Here is a 16,770-nt window from a genome sequence, read left to right on the forward strand (position 1 = left end):
GTTTGATGCTTCTGAGAGAGAGAGAGAGAGAGAGAGAGAGAGAGAGAGAGAGAGAGAGAGAGAGAGAGATGGGGTTGGGCCGGGCCTCACTTCTGGGTTTATTGGTTTCTGAAGGTCAGAGAAGTCCCCAGGATGTCAGGGGATAGAACAGTGCCTGACACAGAACAGCTGCCCAGTAAGTATTTATGGGATGGAAGAGCCCACAGGGGTTGGGGGACAGCACCCGGATGTTTGGAAGGAGCTGGAGTGCCCAGAGTGCCCAGTCAACCAGACCTAGGCCAGTTCAGGCTGAGGAGGGGCTGAGGGCCCAGAGAGGGGGTACTTGGCATCCCAGTTCTGAGGTTCCTAAGGGGGGTCACGCGGGTGGGGCTGGTGAGGTTGAGGATGAAGGGAATGCAGGTTTGGGGGTTAGACTACAGGAAAGCTTACTTCCGGCAGAGGAGACAGAAATGCAGGAATAGGGATACAAGACAAGGGCAGAGGAGTGGTCCCCGGCCCTGCTGTGGGAAGGGCTCTGGGGTATGACCTGTAGGTCTCATAGGCTGTGGCCAGCAGAGGGCGCAGCGGCTGCAGGCACGTCGTCTTGAAGGTGCCATGTGTCCGTGCGTGAAGCCTGGCGGGAGGAGTCCCAGGATGCCGCCAGGGGGCGCCGTGGTCTTTGTTTTCTGAGTTGCCCAAGGCGGGGACGTGGGGCAGCTGGCCTGGGGAGCGGGGTGGGGGGAGGATAAGACTTCCGGCCAGGCTGAGCTGGCCAGCCGGCTGTGAGTCAGCGGAGTTTGAGATGATGAAGTCACTCTGAGAACTGAAGAGAATGACCGGCTGTGTGACTGTGAGTGTGAGCATGTGTGTATCTCATCCCAGCACACACTTTGTGCCTTATTGTGCCCTGTGGCAAAGTGTGTGTCAGGATGCCATCCGTCTCCGCGATGGGGGTGAATCTTCTTGCTGCACATCCTCACACTTCACCACACACGTACATACTGTCATGTGCACACGTTCCTGCTTATGCCCATGTGAGCGGTTCTTACTCCTTTTCCTAGGAGTTGGTGGACCCTGATAACACTTGGAGACACAGACAAATCCAGAGCAGCAAAAGGCTGAGAGCAACAGGGAGAGACCCAGAGACAGCGAGGCAAGACAGAGAAAGACAGGGGCTCTCCCAGGTCATCCCTGCCCAGCTCCAGAACCTTCTCCACTCTATGCAAACCCCAAATCAGCTGGTCTCTGAGAACCAGTCCTGACCACCTACCACCACACTCCTCTGCTCACCCCAGGGCTCACACGCCCCACCTTCTGCCCTCTCCACACAATCCAGCCTACATAGCTAGAAAGCAAGGCTGTTTCTTAAGGAGCTGCAGAGAAGAGGGTGATCCTGGAGCCAGGGTAGACCCCCACTGTATCCCGAAGTACCCTATGATTGCCCACTCATTGCACTTTTAGGGATGTCAGGGAATTTAGCTGGAATTTGAGTGGATCAAGACAAGGTGAGCCTCTGAAGGTAGCGCCTGAAGAAGAGCAGGCCGAGGAGAAGCAGTGTCTGACCTTGGGTTCTTAAGGGCGGTTCTCTGAGAAACACATCCACATGGGGACGGAGTTTAGAAAGCAGGTTGGACTTCCCAGAGAGTAGTCAACGCTTTCTCGCTGCATCTGCCCCACAGCGGTAGGCAGGGGTCACCATCTTCTCTGGTCTGGGGATGAGGAGTGTTCCAGAGGGTGGTACAGGGCTGGAACTAGAATCATTTCCTGCTCCGGCACCTGCTGGGCTGTTTGGGCAGGACTGCCGGAACCGGAAGCCCTCTGGCTTTGTCGGGCTTCCTGGCGAAAGGGGAGTTAGTCTAGGGGTGACTCAGCACGCTGCCCAGAATTCAACTCTGTCCAGGGAGTGTGTGTGTGTGGTCTTGACCTTGGCCTGGGGAGGGACATGGTCCTCATGGAGGGTCGGCCTGTCTCTTTGGAAAGCTGGAGTAGGTACACCTATATCCACCTCTGCCGCCGGGGCCCAGGACACACCAGACCATGTGCCCACCCTGCCAAGGTCCTGGATATGCGGTTCAACTCTCAACCTTCCCCACAAGTCTAAAATGGGGTCCCCCACAGGGTTTCCTGTTCCCTGGAGATGAGGGAGGTCAGAGTGTATGGGTATAATTGGGGTGGGAGGGCCAGCCTGGGTGAAAGTCAGGAGACCTGAGAGCCCCGGGAGCCCCGGCTGCCCCCAGGCTGCTCTGACCCGTACCCACCTCCCCACCTCCGACTCCTACACACTGTCCTGACCTCACTGAGGCCTTTGTCCCAACCCTGAGGCCCTGTCTGTGAGCCTGCTCCTGCCAGGGACAGAAAGAGCCCCATTGTCCAGCCTGTCTGAGGCCACAGCCCTCCCAAAGGCGCCTGTCAGCCCCCATGGGGGGGAAGGCTTTCCCTGAGGGCCCCCCGCCCCCATCAGATCCCTCTCTCCTGTTCCCTAGATAGAGGGCCTTCCTGCCACCTAACTTCCGGCCTGCCTGCTGCAAAGCAAACGCCTTCCTCCTGCGAAGGAAGAAATGGGAGAGTCAGGGAGGTGCACTGGAAGGGCTGGGAAAGGGAGGAGGAACAGGCCAGAGGGAGAAGGGGGGAGGATGTGAGGGAAGCCCCCTCTGAGACACTCGACTGGCTTGTTAATCAGTGGTCTGGTGGCTGCATGTGTGGCCGCTGTGTTTCTTTGCCGGTGGTTCTTCCTCAGTCTTTAGACGGAAGGCTGTTGACCACTTTAGACTGGAGCTCTTCAGGGGAGCAGCCCACAGCCCCCTGGACCCCAAGTGGCATCTAGGGACTCAGTATCATTGTGCCTCAGTTTCCCCGTCAAGGTGAGCTGAATTTCTCTCTAACATACACGTATAACTTCCTGGCAAATGGGATGAACAGCAAAGGAAAGGATCTGGGAGACACCAAGTGATTCAGGAGTTGGAGGGGCCCAGGAGGAGGCAAAATAGGTGGGAGACAGAGGAGAGGTGAAAGGGGGTGATGGGGAAGGAGGGGGAGAGGAGAAAGAGGGTGACAGGGACGGTGTTCCCTTTAGCAGGGAGGATGGAGTCCCAGAGGACCCAAGACAGGGCCAGGGCCACCCCCAAAATCTCCCAGCCACCCCTCCCGGGACCCTGGGCTGCGGCTTATCAGCAGCTGAGTCCACAGCTGCTGGAAAGTGGTTCCTTGACAGAGGCCCCCCGCACCTGCCTCCGTTTATTTCTGGACTCACAGCTGATTCCTGGGGGTGGGGAGAGGGAACGGGGCTGGGAGAGGAGAAGGTGATGGGGGGTAGGGCTCCAGGACTCAGGATGCTGCGTCCTGGGGTCCTTCCCTTTGGAGCAAGACGGACAGGTGTGAGGTGACAGGAGGGAAGTCCACCCTGGAGAGCCTGGCACAGTGGGCTTGGGGAAGGGTCTCCTGAAAGGTGGGAGAAGAGACAAGCCTGATCTGGGTGTTGGGGTGCTGGGTTATGGGCCCCCAGGGTAGACGGAAGCAGAGAGGAGGATGCTGGATCTCAGAACCCTGAGAGGAAGCAGAGGACCCCGATTTCCTCTACCTTGTCGCAGGCTCTGCGGCCTCACCTGAGGCCAACCTGCCTCTTTCCTGCCCTGAGCCAAGCAGTCCCTTCCGCTTTTGTCCCTTGAGGCTCTCCTCTTGCTTTCTAAGGTGGGCCTGTGGGCTCAGGCGTGGGGTCCTTTCTTTATTCAAAGAAGCCTTCTCTTTCCCACCTACCATGAAACTCCATTGTGCTACAGGGCCCGTGCTGGAACCCGTGCTGGAACAGCCTCCCCTGTGGGCTGAGAGTGGGGCCCACTAGTGACCCCTGGGCCTGTCCCAAGCCGAGTCCTCTTGGGTTTCCTGGGCTGCGGCGGGCTTGGTCTGCATTCCCTCCCCCTCGACGGGCACCCTCAGAGGGCACATTCCAGCTGAAATTAAATCACATTCCTCCTTCCCTGCCTGGCAAGGATGGCATTGCTGACAGCAGCTGTGACACCACAGGTCAAGTGGCAGCAGCTGGTTCCCCAAGGAGGGTCTGAGAAGGGGGAGCTGAGGGGAGCCGGGGGACCAGGGCCTGTGGAAGCAATGAATGAGTGCTGAGGCTTTGCTCTCAAGAGGCCAGAGCGAGGGGGCAGGGCCTGCAGGGGGAGGCACTCAGGCAGATGGGGAAACCAGTGCTCCCGGCACCACCTCCGAAGAGGCCCCTGGAAAGACCCTCTCCCCACCCCTGCACGGGTGGACCTGAGGCTCTGGGGCCCTTTAAGAGGCCCCACTCGGTGCTCTCTTGGCTGGAGCCCAAAGCTTGGGCCTTTGGTTTCCTCTGAGACTCGCAGCCACTCTGGCAGCAGTGACAGCATCAGGCTGGGCTGGAGGGACGCTCAGCCCTGACCTCACCATCCACGGCCATCGGCCTGACAGCCTTATAAGGAAGTGCCCCAAACAAACGAGGAAGCCACCTCCGGCCCCCCACCCTGCCCCCACCCCACTCAGAGGCTATATTTACGCAGAGGAGGCCCCAGAATAACCTCCCACTTGTGCTCCTGCTGGTGGGGGGAGGGTGCTGCCTTCTTGTTCCCTGGGGTGGGGGGGACTCCACCCTCCAAAGTGCTTCCTGTTGCCAGACTTCATTCATTTATCCCGTCCATGTTTACTGAGCACCCTCTGGCCCCCAGGCACTGGGCTGACAAAGGCCTTGCTTTCCAGAGCTTTCTACAATGACAGGGTCTTCCCAGATGCCACAGCCCTGGGTCCTCCTGCTTTCTGGCCTCTCCTTCACCAGCAGCCCACGTGTCTCCTTTCTGCCCAGAGTTCCCTGGGGACTCTGTCTGGGTGGTGTCTAAGCCAATGATCCTCCAGTTCTTGTCCCCTGAGCTTCACCCTCCCGAGGGCAGCCCGTCTTGGAGCTCAAGGTTTGCTGCTGGGTTCTCCAGCTCAGATGATGGAACTGGGGTCTCCTGGCTGCCATGCCGCAGAGGATCACAAGTCCTGACACTGCTGCCCTTCCATGCCTCCCCCAGCCCGGCCCCCAGCCCCTGAAGCACTCCCATCTACCCCAGGCCAGCTCACAGCAGCCAGGTTTTATTTGAAAAGCATACCTGGCCATGTCACCTCAGAGGCGCCTCATATCCTTCAGAAAGTAGTCCCTATTCCCTGGACGCCTGACCCCCACTGTGTCTCCAATCTCACTGTCAGCCTTCTCTCCTCTCCACCCTCTGGCCACGCGAGCGAGCTGACCTGCTGTTCCTCAAATGCCCACACTCTCCTCTTGCCCCAGGATTCTGCACGTGCTGTTTCCTCCGAGCCTTTTCCTTCCCGCCCCGCCTCCCCCCCTGGCCCACTCTTTCCATTCTCCCCCAGCCCCGTCCGGAGGTCTTCTGCTCTTTGCTCCCCTAACCTCCGACACTTCTCTGTTTCCAATAGGCCCTTGTTCAGTCAGGAGGTAAAGCTCCCCGAGGGAGGGGCCCTGGGCCCCCTGTGCACACTCCGTGGCCTGTAGTGGACGCTTAGCCGGTATTTGCTGGAAAATGAGAGTAACTCCTGTTATCACCACCGGGAATGTTTCTGTCCCTGTCCAGCCTGCATTTCTCTCGCTGTGTAGACAGATGACCATGTCCAGAGAGGACACACCTCCCTCTCCACCACCCCCCCCCCCAGGAGAGTCCTCAGACCTGTCCAGCTCACACCCCAGCCGCTGGGGACAGGTAGCAGAATCAGCTGGTTTGGGTAACTGTAGGGGTCAGGGGCCCTGGTGTGGGGGGCAGATGGGCCCACACGGCACAGGGAGGACTGTTTGGCTCTGCCTCTGTCCTTGGTCCCTTGCCCAGGCAGGGGTGCCCAAGGCCTCCTGTGTCCCACAGAGGGCCAGGGAGGGGTGCCAGTGGGCTGGCCCCCAGCCCGGCAGCCTGACGGGATGACATGGGGCCTTGTTAGCAGTGGGCCCAGGAAGGACAGTGGAGGCTCGGGCTGCCAGAGGGTGGGGAGACACAGGGTCCTGGCCGCCCAGGGCAGGGGTGTGGGTGAAGTGGGGCCTGAGTGCTCGATGGAGAAAGGAAGGAGAAAGGCACGGGCAGAGGCAGACAGCGAGAGACTATCAGGGGCCTCCTGTCCACCCCTCTTTGGCCAGAAGACAAAGGGGGGGCCAGAGCGGCTGGGACCTCATCCTGTCACCTCCCCCCTGCTCTCAGCCTTAGGCCTGACGGGGAGGAAGAGCCTACTCTCAGCTTTGAGATTGTCTCTAAATGTGGAACATTTGTTTGGCAGTCCTGATCCCCCCACCCGGGATGTTTAGAGGTGTCGCCAGATCTTCCTTCCTGGCTGAGCTGAACTGGGGAGTGGTTTCCATTTGGGTATCCTGACTTCAAAGCCTTCAGTCCCTCCAATCCAAGAACCCAGAAAACTCCTGGGGAGGGGGGTGGGGAGCTGTGGCTGGGGGGCCCCTCCCCCATCTGACCCGTTATCCACACAGCACAGCTAGCACACCCCCAGCTCTTCTCCCACCCCTGCTGCTTCAGTCTATCCCCCCACTTCCACTTTCCTAGCTTCAGCCTGAAAGGAAAGCCCCACTGAAGATCAAAGCCTCAGTCCCCCAGCCTTCCTCCTGCTCTCCCTGCCCTGGGAGGCCCCCACATTACCCAGCCCAGCGTCCCTCACTGTGTGGCTGGCTGAGATCCAGAGAAGTTCAAGGCTGACCTGAGGCCACACAGCCAGGTGAAGACAGAACAGGCCTCCCACCCTCTTCACCCCGCCTGCTTGGCCCCAGCCAGTCGGAGCACATGTCACACCCCAGACAACTGTTTAGGTTTGGGGCAAAGGGGCTTATTATGCTGGCGGCACTGAGGGACCAGGCTGGGGGTGGCACAAGCCCTACCCCCTGTAATCAGGCCTGTGGCAGAGATGATGATAATGGCCTGGAAGAGCTCAGGCCCTGAGGTCACCTGGATTGGAAGCCCCAGCCCTCCCGGGAGCCCCAGCACCAGCACCGCTGCCTGCAGCCTGAGTCTGTCTGCCTTTGTCCGGCCCAGGAGTCCCCCAGGGACTCTCCCCTCAGGAAGCAGCCCCTCCCTGACACCAGCATCTCCTGCTTCTCCTGCCTCCCCAGCTCCTGTGCCCCTGAGGACCCCCTGAATTGAGGAAGGAAGAGTCCAGACTTTGCAGGTGGAGGCATTACTTTATTCAGGCAGGGCCGAGCCAAACAGGGCCATCAGGGCAGGACTATGGGGAGTCAGGCCATAGGAGCACCCCCAGGAGGGTGCAGTGAGGAGGGGCAGGGCTGGTGAGCCCCCGCCAGACACCATCACAGCCCCCTTGCCTTGGAAGAGCCACCGGCCCAGGCCTTTTCCTGCTGAAAGGATGGGGAGGAAAAGGGGTGCAAGGAAAGGGGGCCTAATGCTATAGGGATCAGCTGGCTTCAACATCATGGGACACTGCAGGCAGGGTGTCCCCGTCTGCATGGGCTGAGGGGCTGCTTTTATTCCTGGAGGCTCCATTCTCGGGATGGGTCCCTTTGTCACACCCTCTCACCCTGAACACCCAGGCCTTTCAGACAGAGACCACGACTGAAATCATTTTTTAAGGTGCTAGCCCCGAGCAGGGGTGCGGGGGCCTGAGGACATGTCCCCACCCACGTCCGTCCGTCTGCACTGTCCCTAGTCCTCCCCCGAGGACCAGGAATCTGTGTCTCCTTCCCTCTGGGTGAACTGCAGGAACTGGCCAGGGCCCAGGTGAAGAGGAGCCCCTGCCCAGGGGGTCTTCAGGGCACCCCCCTCCTCCTCCTCCAAAGGGCTCCCTCGGTCCGCCGCAGGGGCCCCCTGTGTCCCCTGCCCTGCTGCGTCAGGCTGCTCCAGCCAGCTCCCCACACCCCCATTCACATGCTCCAACTCATCCTTCAAACTGGGGCCCTGGCCATTGACACCAGGGGTGTCCATGGTCCCACTGAGGGTCCCCAGAGGGCCAGGCACTGGGTCCTCCCTCTCCAAGGGAGCAGCCTCGGACTCCTCCTCTGAGCCCGAGGGTTCAGTGCTGTCCTGGGACTCAGCCCCCAGGGCAGTCACAGGGGCACAAGCTGCTGCGCCCCTCAAGCTGTCGTCCCAGGGGATGCTGACATCCACCGTCTCAGAGCCCAGCAGCTTCCCTCTCTGAGGGCTGCTCAGGGCCTGGAGGCCGCGGGCAGAGCAACTGGGCCCCCACTGCCCAGCCCCAGGCTCCCGCCCCTCCTCCTCTCCCTCCTCTTCCTCTCCCTCCTCCCCACTTGCTTCCTCATCAGCAAACCCATCAGACTCCCCATCCTGACCCCAGGCTGCAGGCTGCAGTAGCAGCTGGGACACCTGGCCCAGAGGTCCCATCACCTCCCCGGGGGCCCCAGGAAGGAGAGAAGGCTCAGTGCCCAGGTCCTCAAAGTCCTCCAACAGGTCAGAGTCCTGGCCCCGGTCCTCATCGTCACCTCCCCTCCCCTCCCCCTCCTCCAGGTGGGCCCCTTGGCCCTCAGAGGCCAGGACAGCAGGACCCCAGCCTTCCTTCCTGGTTTCCCCTTGAGGGGAGGGCCTCTGCTCTCCAGGCGGGTCCCACTGGGGTGAGGCAGGGGACTGGAGGTAGAGGCCCAGGGGAGTGGAATCAGGAAGGGTCTCCCCCAGCCCATCAGCTTCACTCTCCTCTCTGCTGTCCCCGTCCTCGCCCTCGTCCTCGTCCTGGAGGCCCTCAGGGAACTCCCCAGAACCCAGCTCCTCCTGCTCGTCCTCCACCTTTCCCAGGGCTTCGGCCCTGCCCTCCAGTCCCCAGCTAGCCTCCTGGCTCCCCTCAGTGGAGGGCTGGGACCCAGGGGCATCTTTGGGGATGGGGGTGGGGGGCCCCAGCACTGGTTCTGCACCCCCCTCAGTTCCCTCTGACCCCGGGGGCCTGGGTAAAGGGGCATCACCTCCATCGTGGCACAAGGTCTCAGCAGGGAACACCGTCTCTGCTCCCCAGAGGACTTCAGGCTCCAACCCCTGCCCAGCCCCGGGGGACTCCAAGGGGGCTCCGCTCTGCATGGACAGCATGGAAAGTTCTGGTTCCAGAGCAGCTGCCTCCTCTAGGTCCTTTCTGGGCCCTTCCAAGCCCTGCACCCCCTGTGCCTCCAAACCTTCCTCCCCCACAAGTGGTTCTGTCACCTGCTCTCTGCCCAGGTGGCCTGGGTCCTCCAGCCCCACCGCCTCCTGCTCGGGTCCCTGCTCAGCTCCTGCAGCAGACTCACCCACGGCTGTCTCCAACCCCAAGGTGACTTCTGGGGAGGCTCGGCCACCCCCTGGGGCCTCATCCTCACCTTCCAACACAGGCTCTGTCACCTCTGACATTCCCCAGGGAGCTCTGAGACTTGGGTCCCCCACCTGCTCTGGCTGCCCTTCAGGGTCCTGGAGGCCCTCAACGTCTCCCTCCCCGCTGGCTCCCTCAGCTGGGACCCTCTGCTCCTTGGGCTCAGGGCTCCCTGGGTGCTCCTCACCTGCACTCCACGCCCCCCCTGCGGCAGTCAGCTGCAGCGCTCCCTCATCCACACCGTCCTCCTCTGCAGCAAAGCCACCCTGCTCCCTCATGTCCAGCTCTACGCCATCCTCCGTGTCCACTCCAGCCCTCCCAGGGGGCATTTCCTGGCCCAGTTCTTGATCCCCCGCCACCACACCTTCCCACCTCTGCTGGTTTGCAGACAGCGGCAGCTCCTGTCCTTCCTCTCCCAGAGATCTCAGTGATTCTTGATTCTCCTCTTCTAGGGCCCTCAGGGACTCTTGGCTCTCTTCCACAGATTCCAGTCGTTCTAGCATTTCCTTTTCTAGAGGTTTGGCTGTCTCCCGATTCACTTCTTCTAGAGACCACAGTGGCTCTTGAGCATCTATAGATTTCAATATTTCCAGATCTTCTCCTGCAGACTTTAGTGGTTCTAGATTCTCTGTTTCTAAACATCTTACTTCATCTACACTCTCTTCTTTTAATAGCTCTTGATTCTCTTTTTCAAGAGGTCTAAATATCTCCTGGTCTTTTCCAGGAGACTTCACTGGCTCTGGTTTCACCTTATCCAGAGGTCTTAATGTTGTCTGGTCTTCTCCTAGAGACCTCGGTGGCTGTTGAATCTCTTTTTCAGCAGGTCCCATTATCTCCTGGTTCTCATCTTCTAGAGACCTCAGTGGTTCTTGGTTCTCTTTTTCTAGAGGTCTCATTGTCTCTTGGTCCTCTTCTTCTAGAGACCGCAATGGCTCTTGATTCTGTTTTTCTAGAGCTGTCAATGACTCAAAGTTATCCTCTTCTAGACACCTCACTAATTCTTCGTTCTCCTTTCCTGGATATAATAATGTCTCTAGATTGTCTTCAAGAGACCTCTTAAATTCTTGGTTCTCCTTTTCCAGAGATTGCAATGTCTGTGTGTCCGACTTAAGTAGTTCTAGAGCCTCTTTTTCTAGAGTGCTCACTATCTCCATATCCTTTTCTTCTGAAGACTTCAATTGCTCTTGATTCTCCTTTCCTAGACTCCGTAGTGTTTCTAAGTTCTCTTCTTCTGAAAACCTCAGAGACTCTTGATTCTCCTTCTCTAGAGATCTCAGTGTCTCATGGCTCTGTTTTTCCAGAGACATCAGTGGTTCTTGAATCTCCTCTTCCAGAGACTTCAGAGTTTCTTTTTTCAAAATACCCTGGGCATCCTGGATTTCCTGCATGTTCAGATCCCCCTCTTGAGCTGTTTCCTGTTGCAAGCTGCTTACCACTTTGACCTCTATGGCTGTTTCTTTCTCTGCCAGCTCCCAGATTTGCCCTTCACCTTCCTCCTGGAATCTGCTGCATACTCTAGACTCACTGGGTTCTCCATCTTTGGCCTCTAAACTGGGGTGGTCGGGACCGAGGGTTTGGGCCAAGGAAGCATGATCCTCAGGGGACTGGCCTGTACTGGCCTCTCGCTGCTTGCCCCCAGGCTCCTCTGGTCCCGGCAGGATGCTGGTGGGCACGGCCTGTGCAGCCTGTTGACTTCCAGCCTGTGGGTGGAACACAGAGGGAGGGCCATCCTGGGCTCTGATCTCTCCATCTGTAGCAGGGAAGGGAGCCTGACGTGTGGGTGGGATGGGAGTGCTGGCCAAGGTATGGGTACGGGCCTGGAGGGTTTCCCGGCTCTTCAGAAAGGTTGGCACAGGTATCTCAAGGGTATCAGGTAAGGGTGAGGACAGGGGAGTAGGGCTCAGGACGGAGAGCAAAGGACCCAGACGCCGGCCCTCTGGGCTCCCAGGGAAATGCAGCTCCAGCTTGGGGTCTGGAAAGGCAGAAGAAAAGAAACAGAGTCAGTATGTCCCGGCAGGGGGCATGGCGGCACAGATGAGCGACTGCTTCTGGCAAGAATGCCCATGGGCCCTACCCTCGCCCCCCTCTGTCTGGGCTGAGTCAGCCTGAGCTGTTTTGGGGGCCAAGGACTCGAGACTTAGACTGGTACCTCTCAGGAAGGGCACGACTCTGGGTGTGGATAGCAAAGGAGGGTAGAGTTTCGGGGAGGGGGAACCTGGCCCCAACTCTTACCCTGGAAGCTGAAGGAAGCCTTGGAACCACCACTGGGTGTCTGCAGCCGGGAGTTCTCAGCCTCTAGGAGGGTCCTGGGGGTGAGGGAGGGAAAGCTGGGTCAGCTCTCTACCCGCAGGCCTGTGGGCAAGCCCACCAGGGAAAACCCTGGCAATGCAGGCCTCCGTCATTTTCACACCACCGCACAAAAGCCACAGAGGGGGCTCTATGGGCTGTGTACCCAAAACCACAGGGTCACATACCCAGACATCACACACTTGGTCACACAGCGTCACACATATTCGGGACACACAGCTGGGCTCACAGACACACAAGCAGATTCCCACACAGCGGACACAGTGTACACACCCCCACATATTGCTCAGGCTTGTCCCCCCCTCCCCACCCGGGGCCAATGACCTCATCCTCGGTGTGGGGGGGCCATTCTCATGCTAATGGCTGCCATTGTCCACAAGCCATCTGGAGGGTCTGAGGAGGGGGCTTCCCAGGGGAAGTGGGAATTCTCAGGCTGTTCCCATGGGATAGGCTCCCTCCTCCTTCCCCAGGGCCCCCAGAGCTAGTCCCAGACAAAAGCAGAAGAATTCAGCTCCCTCTCTGCAAATCCTTTTCATGCCTCAAAACTCAGAGGTTAAGCTGCCCAGACCCCTCCCCTCAGTGGTTTGATTGGGGTCAAGGCCCTCATCTCGGGGACCTCTAAGTGCTCTGGATCCCAAGCCTTCCAGCGCAATGGAGGTCTTTATGTCCATGGCCCTGCCTCGGTGCTCCATAGGGACTGAGGAGGAAGGGACCAACCGGCAGAGGGGGAACCAATCAGTTCGGCAGCTGAGCAGCTCTCAGCTCTTCCTCACGACCAGGTCTGATTGGAACTGTCTGCCGGCTCACCTCCCTCCTTCCGTGTAGCACCCTGCCCTCGGAGCTCCTGCAGCCGCTCCTTCCTCCTCGCTGGGTCCTTACTGACCTGCCTCCCCTCCCCAGCCCAGGATGCCTGCCTTTGTTTGCCAGTGGATTCCGGGGGCACTTCCACACAGCTCGTCCGGCCCTGGGCCGCGCCCTGGGGGCTTGGTAGATGCAGCCCCTCACAGTGGCAGGGCCCCTTTCTCGGGCTCCTTCACTGGAACCTCAGCCAACGAGGCCAGTTTCCCAGAAGAGGCTGTGAGTTTGCGCACAGCCACACAGCTAAAGAAGCAGCACCTGCTCAGTCGTAGCCTTTCCTGAGCTAACACGGTGTGGCCAGCAGAGCTGGCCAGGGCCAAGGGACTGGACAGGGCTCGAGAGGAGCCAGGACCCAAGACATTCAGGATGGCAGGGGCCATGGGCGCCACCCAGCCCACCTTCTGTCAGTGCAAGCCAGTGTGACTGCCTCACACCCGCAGTTCCTCCCTTCTGACGTTGCCCAAGGCGGCACCCCGTTGGTGCGAGCACACATACACAGACGGGGCTTTTCAGTCCCTTGGGGTAAGGGTCTGGATGCCGATGGCCCACACGTGGCCCGTCTCTCCTCAGCCGTTTCACTCAGCAACATCACCTCTCCTTGGGGGATTTCCTGGGCACAGGGTACTTCCCTGGACCTGACCCCATGGGGGAGCAGGTGGGCTCAGGTGGGACCTGTCTTGGTGTGAAAGGGATCAGCCTGGAGTCACAGAACCTAATGGTGGCAGAGCCGCTGCCCCTGTGACTCTGGGCCCAGTCATGGAGGAGCCTCTGCCCCCGCATGTGTGTGCACCTGTGTACCGGGTGGATTGGGGTCAGCCCGTACCTGTACGTGGCCACCTCCAGGCTGAGAGACATCTTGAGATGTGCCAGCTGCTGCCGACCTTCCAGGATCTGGGCAATCTGACTCTGGAGGCCCTGTTTCTCCTGCTCCAGGGCCCCCACGGCCAGCTGCAGAGCAAGCCAGAGGTAGTCAGTGAGGGCGGGGGGGGGGGGGGGGGGCCGGCGGGGGCTGCCTGCTGACTAACCTGTATCCCCCTCCCCCACCTGCCCTGGGGCTGCTGCACCTTATGGATTCGTCAGCCCAGCAGATTCGAGAACCCCCTCGCAGCCTCCCAGAGGAGCAGGGGCCCCTCTCAGCCTCTCCCACGGCCAGGCCCTCTGAGGATGCAGATTAAGTGGCTGCACATGCTCTCAGAATTCAGCTCCCACCGGAAGGGGGTGCGTGAGGGAGGAGAGGAGATGGGTTACAGAGAGCAGGAGAGGAAAAAAAGTGGAAGCAGAAGGAAAAGTGATTAATCAAGAGGCTTGGAGCCCGTGCACTGGAAGCCAAACTGCCCTGGTCCCAATCACTGTCCTTTGCTCCTCACACCAGGCCCCCACCCCCGCCACTTCCCACATGTTCTGGAATCTGTCTCTTCTGAGAGGAGGGGTGGGGAGGTGGCCAAGGAGAAATCTGTCTGGCCCAGGCAGGGGGCTGTTTTCTCAGCTGCTGGTCACATCTGCGCAGTGTGTGTGTGTGTGTGTGTGTGTGTGTGTGTGTGTGTGCAGCTGTCCCAGGCTTCTGGAATGTGCTCAGGGAGTCCAGAAGCCATGACATGGACAAGAGCCGGTGGCCCCTCATCCAGGGCCCCACACCCCCACCTGTCAGGGGAAGGAGGGCGGTTTGGAACTTGGAGATTGAGACTCAGCGCTGAGAGGGAATCTGGGCATCTTGCGAGTGACAGCAGAGCCTAGGGAAGGCCCCGGGGCGTCTGAAGGGGAAGTCTGGACAGTGGGGGACTGCTGCACCTTCCAGGGGGTGTGATTTGAGAAGGCTCTGAACCCCATCATTCCCACCCTACTCTAAAGGGAGTTGTGAAAGTCTAGGGCCTCTGGCACCGGCCCTGAGTTTCCTAAGAAGTGGTCCCTGAATGGCCAGCCACCTCACCCCCCACTCTACCCCAGAAGGTCTCTGAGCCCCTGTAGGGACTTTTCCCAGCCTAGTCTCGCCGGCCCCCCACCTCCTCACCTGGAACTTCTCAGTGGCCTGCAGCCGCTCCTGCCAGCGGCCCTCCAACCTCTGCTCCAGGGCTGCCCTGCGCTCCTGGAGGCCGCCGCGCTCGGCCTGCAGCTGCTGCAGCTCCAGGCGCCCCTCGCGGGCGCCCTGCACCACGCGGCCCAGCCGCTGGCGGGCCTGGCCCAGCGCGGTTTCCATGCGCGCGACGCGCTCCTGGTAGCCGCGCACTGCCCCGCGCCACGCCTCGCCCAGCCGCAGCGCCAGCTCCTCCACGTCGGGCCCCGGCGCGGGCGACCCGCGGGGCGGCACCGGCAAGCTGGGGGCCCCGGCGGCGGGCGCGGCCAGGTCGACGCGCTCCTGCTCGTGCGCGGCGCGCAGCTCCTCTAGCTCGCGCTCCAGCTCCGTCGCCCGGCGGCTCAGCCAGGCCTGGGCGCACTTCTCCGCCTCGACCGCGCGCCGGCTGCGGGCCACCTCCTCCGCCGTCCGCTCGCGCGCCAGCCGCTGCTGCTGGCACCGGCCCGCCACGCTCTGCACCTCTTCCTCCAGGTTGTCGCGCGCCACCTCGGCCGCGTGCTTCTCCCGCCAGCGCTGGTCGACGAGAGCACGCAGGGCGGCCAGCTCGTCGTCGGCACGGGCCCGCCAGGAGGCGTCCCCGGACTGTGCCCGGAGACCGACGAGCTCCGCGCTGAGCAGCTCATAATGCTCCTCCAGCGCCTTGACCCGGGCCAGGTAGGCCTCCAGGCGCCGGTTGAGCCCCCACATCTGAAAAGATTCCTCCCCCAGGCAGCCCTCCATCCTGACCCACCGAAGGTGGAGAGACGCGGGATACCAGGAGAAGCCAGCGGTTCTCAAAGCTTTTAGGACGAAAGGGAAAAGGGACCGATGGGGACAATGAGAAGGAGGGGCAAGGAGCAGCCCTAGCGACCCGGAGTCGGGCGTGGGAGCGAGGCTATTCATACCCCCGCCAGCCTGGCGGGGGGGAGGGGCGGGACCCAGGCCTTAACCCCTTAGAGGTTGGAGGAACAGCGGCAGCCTGTTCCTGCCACAGGGTGTGCCGGATGGAGAGTGGAACTGAGGGAGAATCTGATCCGATGGTGGTGGCTTTCTGAGGGAGGGCGCGGTGAGGACGGGTCATAACCCCGGGTAAAAGCAGATTATGCACAGAACTGAGCGGGGTGGGGGTAGGGGCCAGGGGATTCAGGCTGAGAGAGGACGCGAGTATCAGTTACTCAGCACACCCAAGAGAGTATCACTTGCTGAATTCCTCTAAGACTCAGTTTCTTCATCCACAGAATGGGAGCAATGATGGAAACCTCACGGACTGTAAAAGGATAGATGTAGCCATGGTTTTTGTAAAGAGCAAATGCTCACCCTCCTGAAATATTGGCAGAAGGCAACGTTGCGGAGAGAGGTAAAAGACACACTGCCTGGAAAACGAGAACAGATAGGTCGTATTGGGAGACGCTGCACACACTCCCTATGGCCTCAGTCTCCATCAGGAAATGGAGAGATTGGAGAAAAGGATACTTTCCCCATTGCTCACCTCCATCCTTCCTGCAGTTCTTCCACGTTGCCTGAGGTTCACACACCTACCTCAGGTAGTTCAAGGCCTCCGCCAGTTCTCAGAGAACAGCACCTCATGCTGTCCTCGGTGTCCAGGACTTTTGGGCAGAGGACGCCCCCTGGCGGCTAGCAGGACAGGCCAACAAGAGGAAGCAGAAAGAAGCACCTCTTTCGTTTATCACAACTAGCCCAGATTCATTGAGCCTCTGTGATGGGCCACATCACCTTGTGCCATTCTACTTACATTATCTGACTGCATTCTCAAAACATCCCTTTGATGGCTCTACACTTTCAGGAAGTGGACAGCTCGCTGAGGATAGAAGTACCTGGGAAGACCTTCTGGAGAAGGAGGGGTCCTTGAGCTGGACGGTGAGGGACAGGTAAGGTTTGGGGCATGTAAAGGGGAAGCAGGGCCAGAGGGGCAGAGTCAGAGATAATGAGACCGAGGGGATCTTGGGGAAGGAATTTCTGCTCACATTAATCCACTATAGCAGCACAGGTGTTCATTGAGCACCTACTATGTGTCAGCCTTGTGCCCCAGCCCTGGAGGAGCTCACATTTTGGCGATGTGAGGGCAACAGTAATGCGTGCTGGCAGTCTGGGGGTGGGGTAGATATAATAAGATGATTGTACCACTTAGTCAGCTACCAGGGTGTCGTCAGCGAGCTGGGGGAGCACAGAGAATGGAGAGGGCTTTTGGGTCGGGGGGTGGGGGCGCCTACAGCACGGTCAATGCCTCATCCCCAGGCCAGCTGGGCTTCGGA

The 16,770-nt window shown here is 60.0% G+C and overlaps 1 protein-coding gene across 2 annotated transcripts; it reads right to left on the minus strand.

The window, feature by feature from the left end:
• Positions 1-7,155: 7,155 nt before the first annotated feature.
• Positions 7,156-15,358, minus strand: NES (nestin). 2 transcript variants are annotated; one of them, XM_033094003.1, is made up of 4 exons: positions 14,456-15,358; positions 13,271-13,395; positions 11,515-11,588; positions 7,156-11,254 (listed from the first exon to the last, which is right to left on the minus strand). In XM_033094003.1, exons 1-4 carry the CDS (start codon positions 15,236-15,238, stop codon positions 7,644-7,646), a joined length of 4,593 nt encoding a protein of 1,530 aa, XP_032949894.1. In that variant the 5' UTR covers positions 15,239-15,358; the 3' UTR covers positions 7,156-7,643. The 2 variants fall into 2 exon arrangements, with proteins under 2 accessions (XP_032949894.1, XP_032949895.1); XM_033094004.1 differs by lacking the exon at positions 14,456-15,358 and adding an exon at positions 13,512-13,580.
• Between the last annotated feature and the right edge of the window lie 1,412 nt (positions 15,359-16,770).

The sequence above is a fragment of the Rhinolophus ferrumequinum genome, chromosome 22 (assembly GCF_004115265.2).
Source record: "Rhinolophus ferrumequinum isolate MPI-CBG mRhiFer1 chromosome 22, mRhiFer1_v1.p, whole genome shotgun sequence".
NCBI classification, from domain to species: domain Eukaryota; kingdom Metazoa; phylum Chordata; class Mammalia; order Chiroptera; family Rhinolophidae; genus Rhinolophus; species Rhinolophus ferrumequinum.

Bases quoted from the DNA above. Each gene is read 5' to 3' on its own strand.
- NES (XM_033094003.1), bottom strand. From the start codon at position 15,238: ATGGAGGGCTGCCTGGGGGAGGAATCTTTTCAGATGTGGGGGCTCAAC. The intron at 13,396-14,455 runs GTGAGGAGGTGG...CTTGCTCTGCAG, and splicing joins AGGCCACTGAGAAGTTCCAG to CTGGCCGTGGGGGCCCTGGA. The intron at 11,255-11,514 runs GTAAGAGTTGGG...CTGCCTTTCCAG, and splicing joins GGCTTCCTTCAGCTTCCAGG to ACCCCAAGCTGGAGCTGCAT.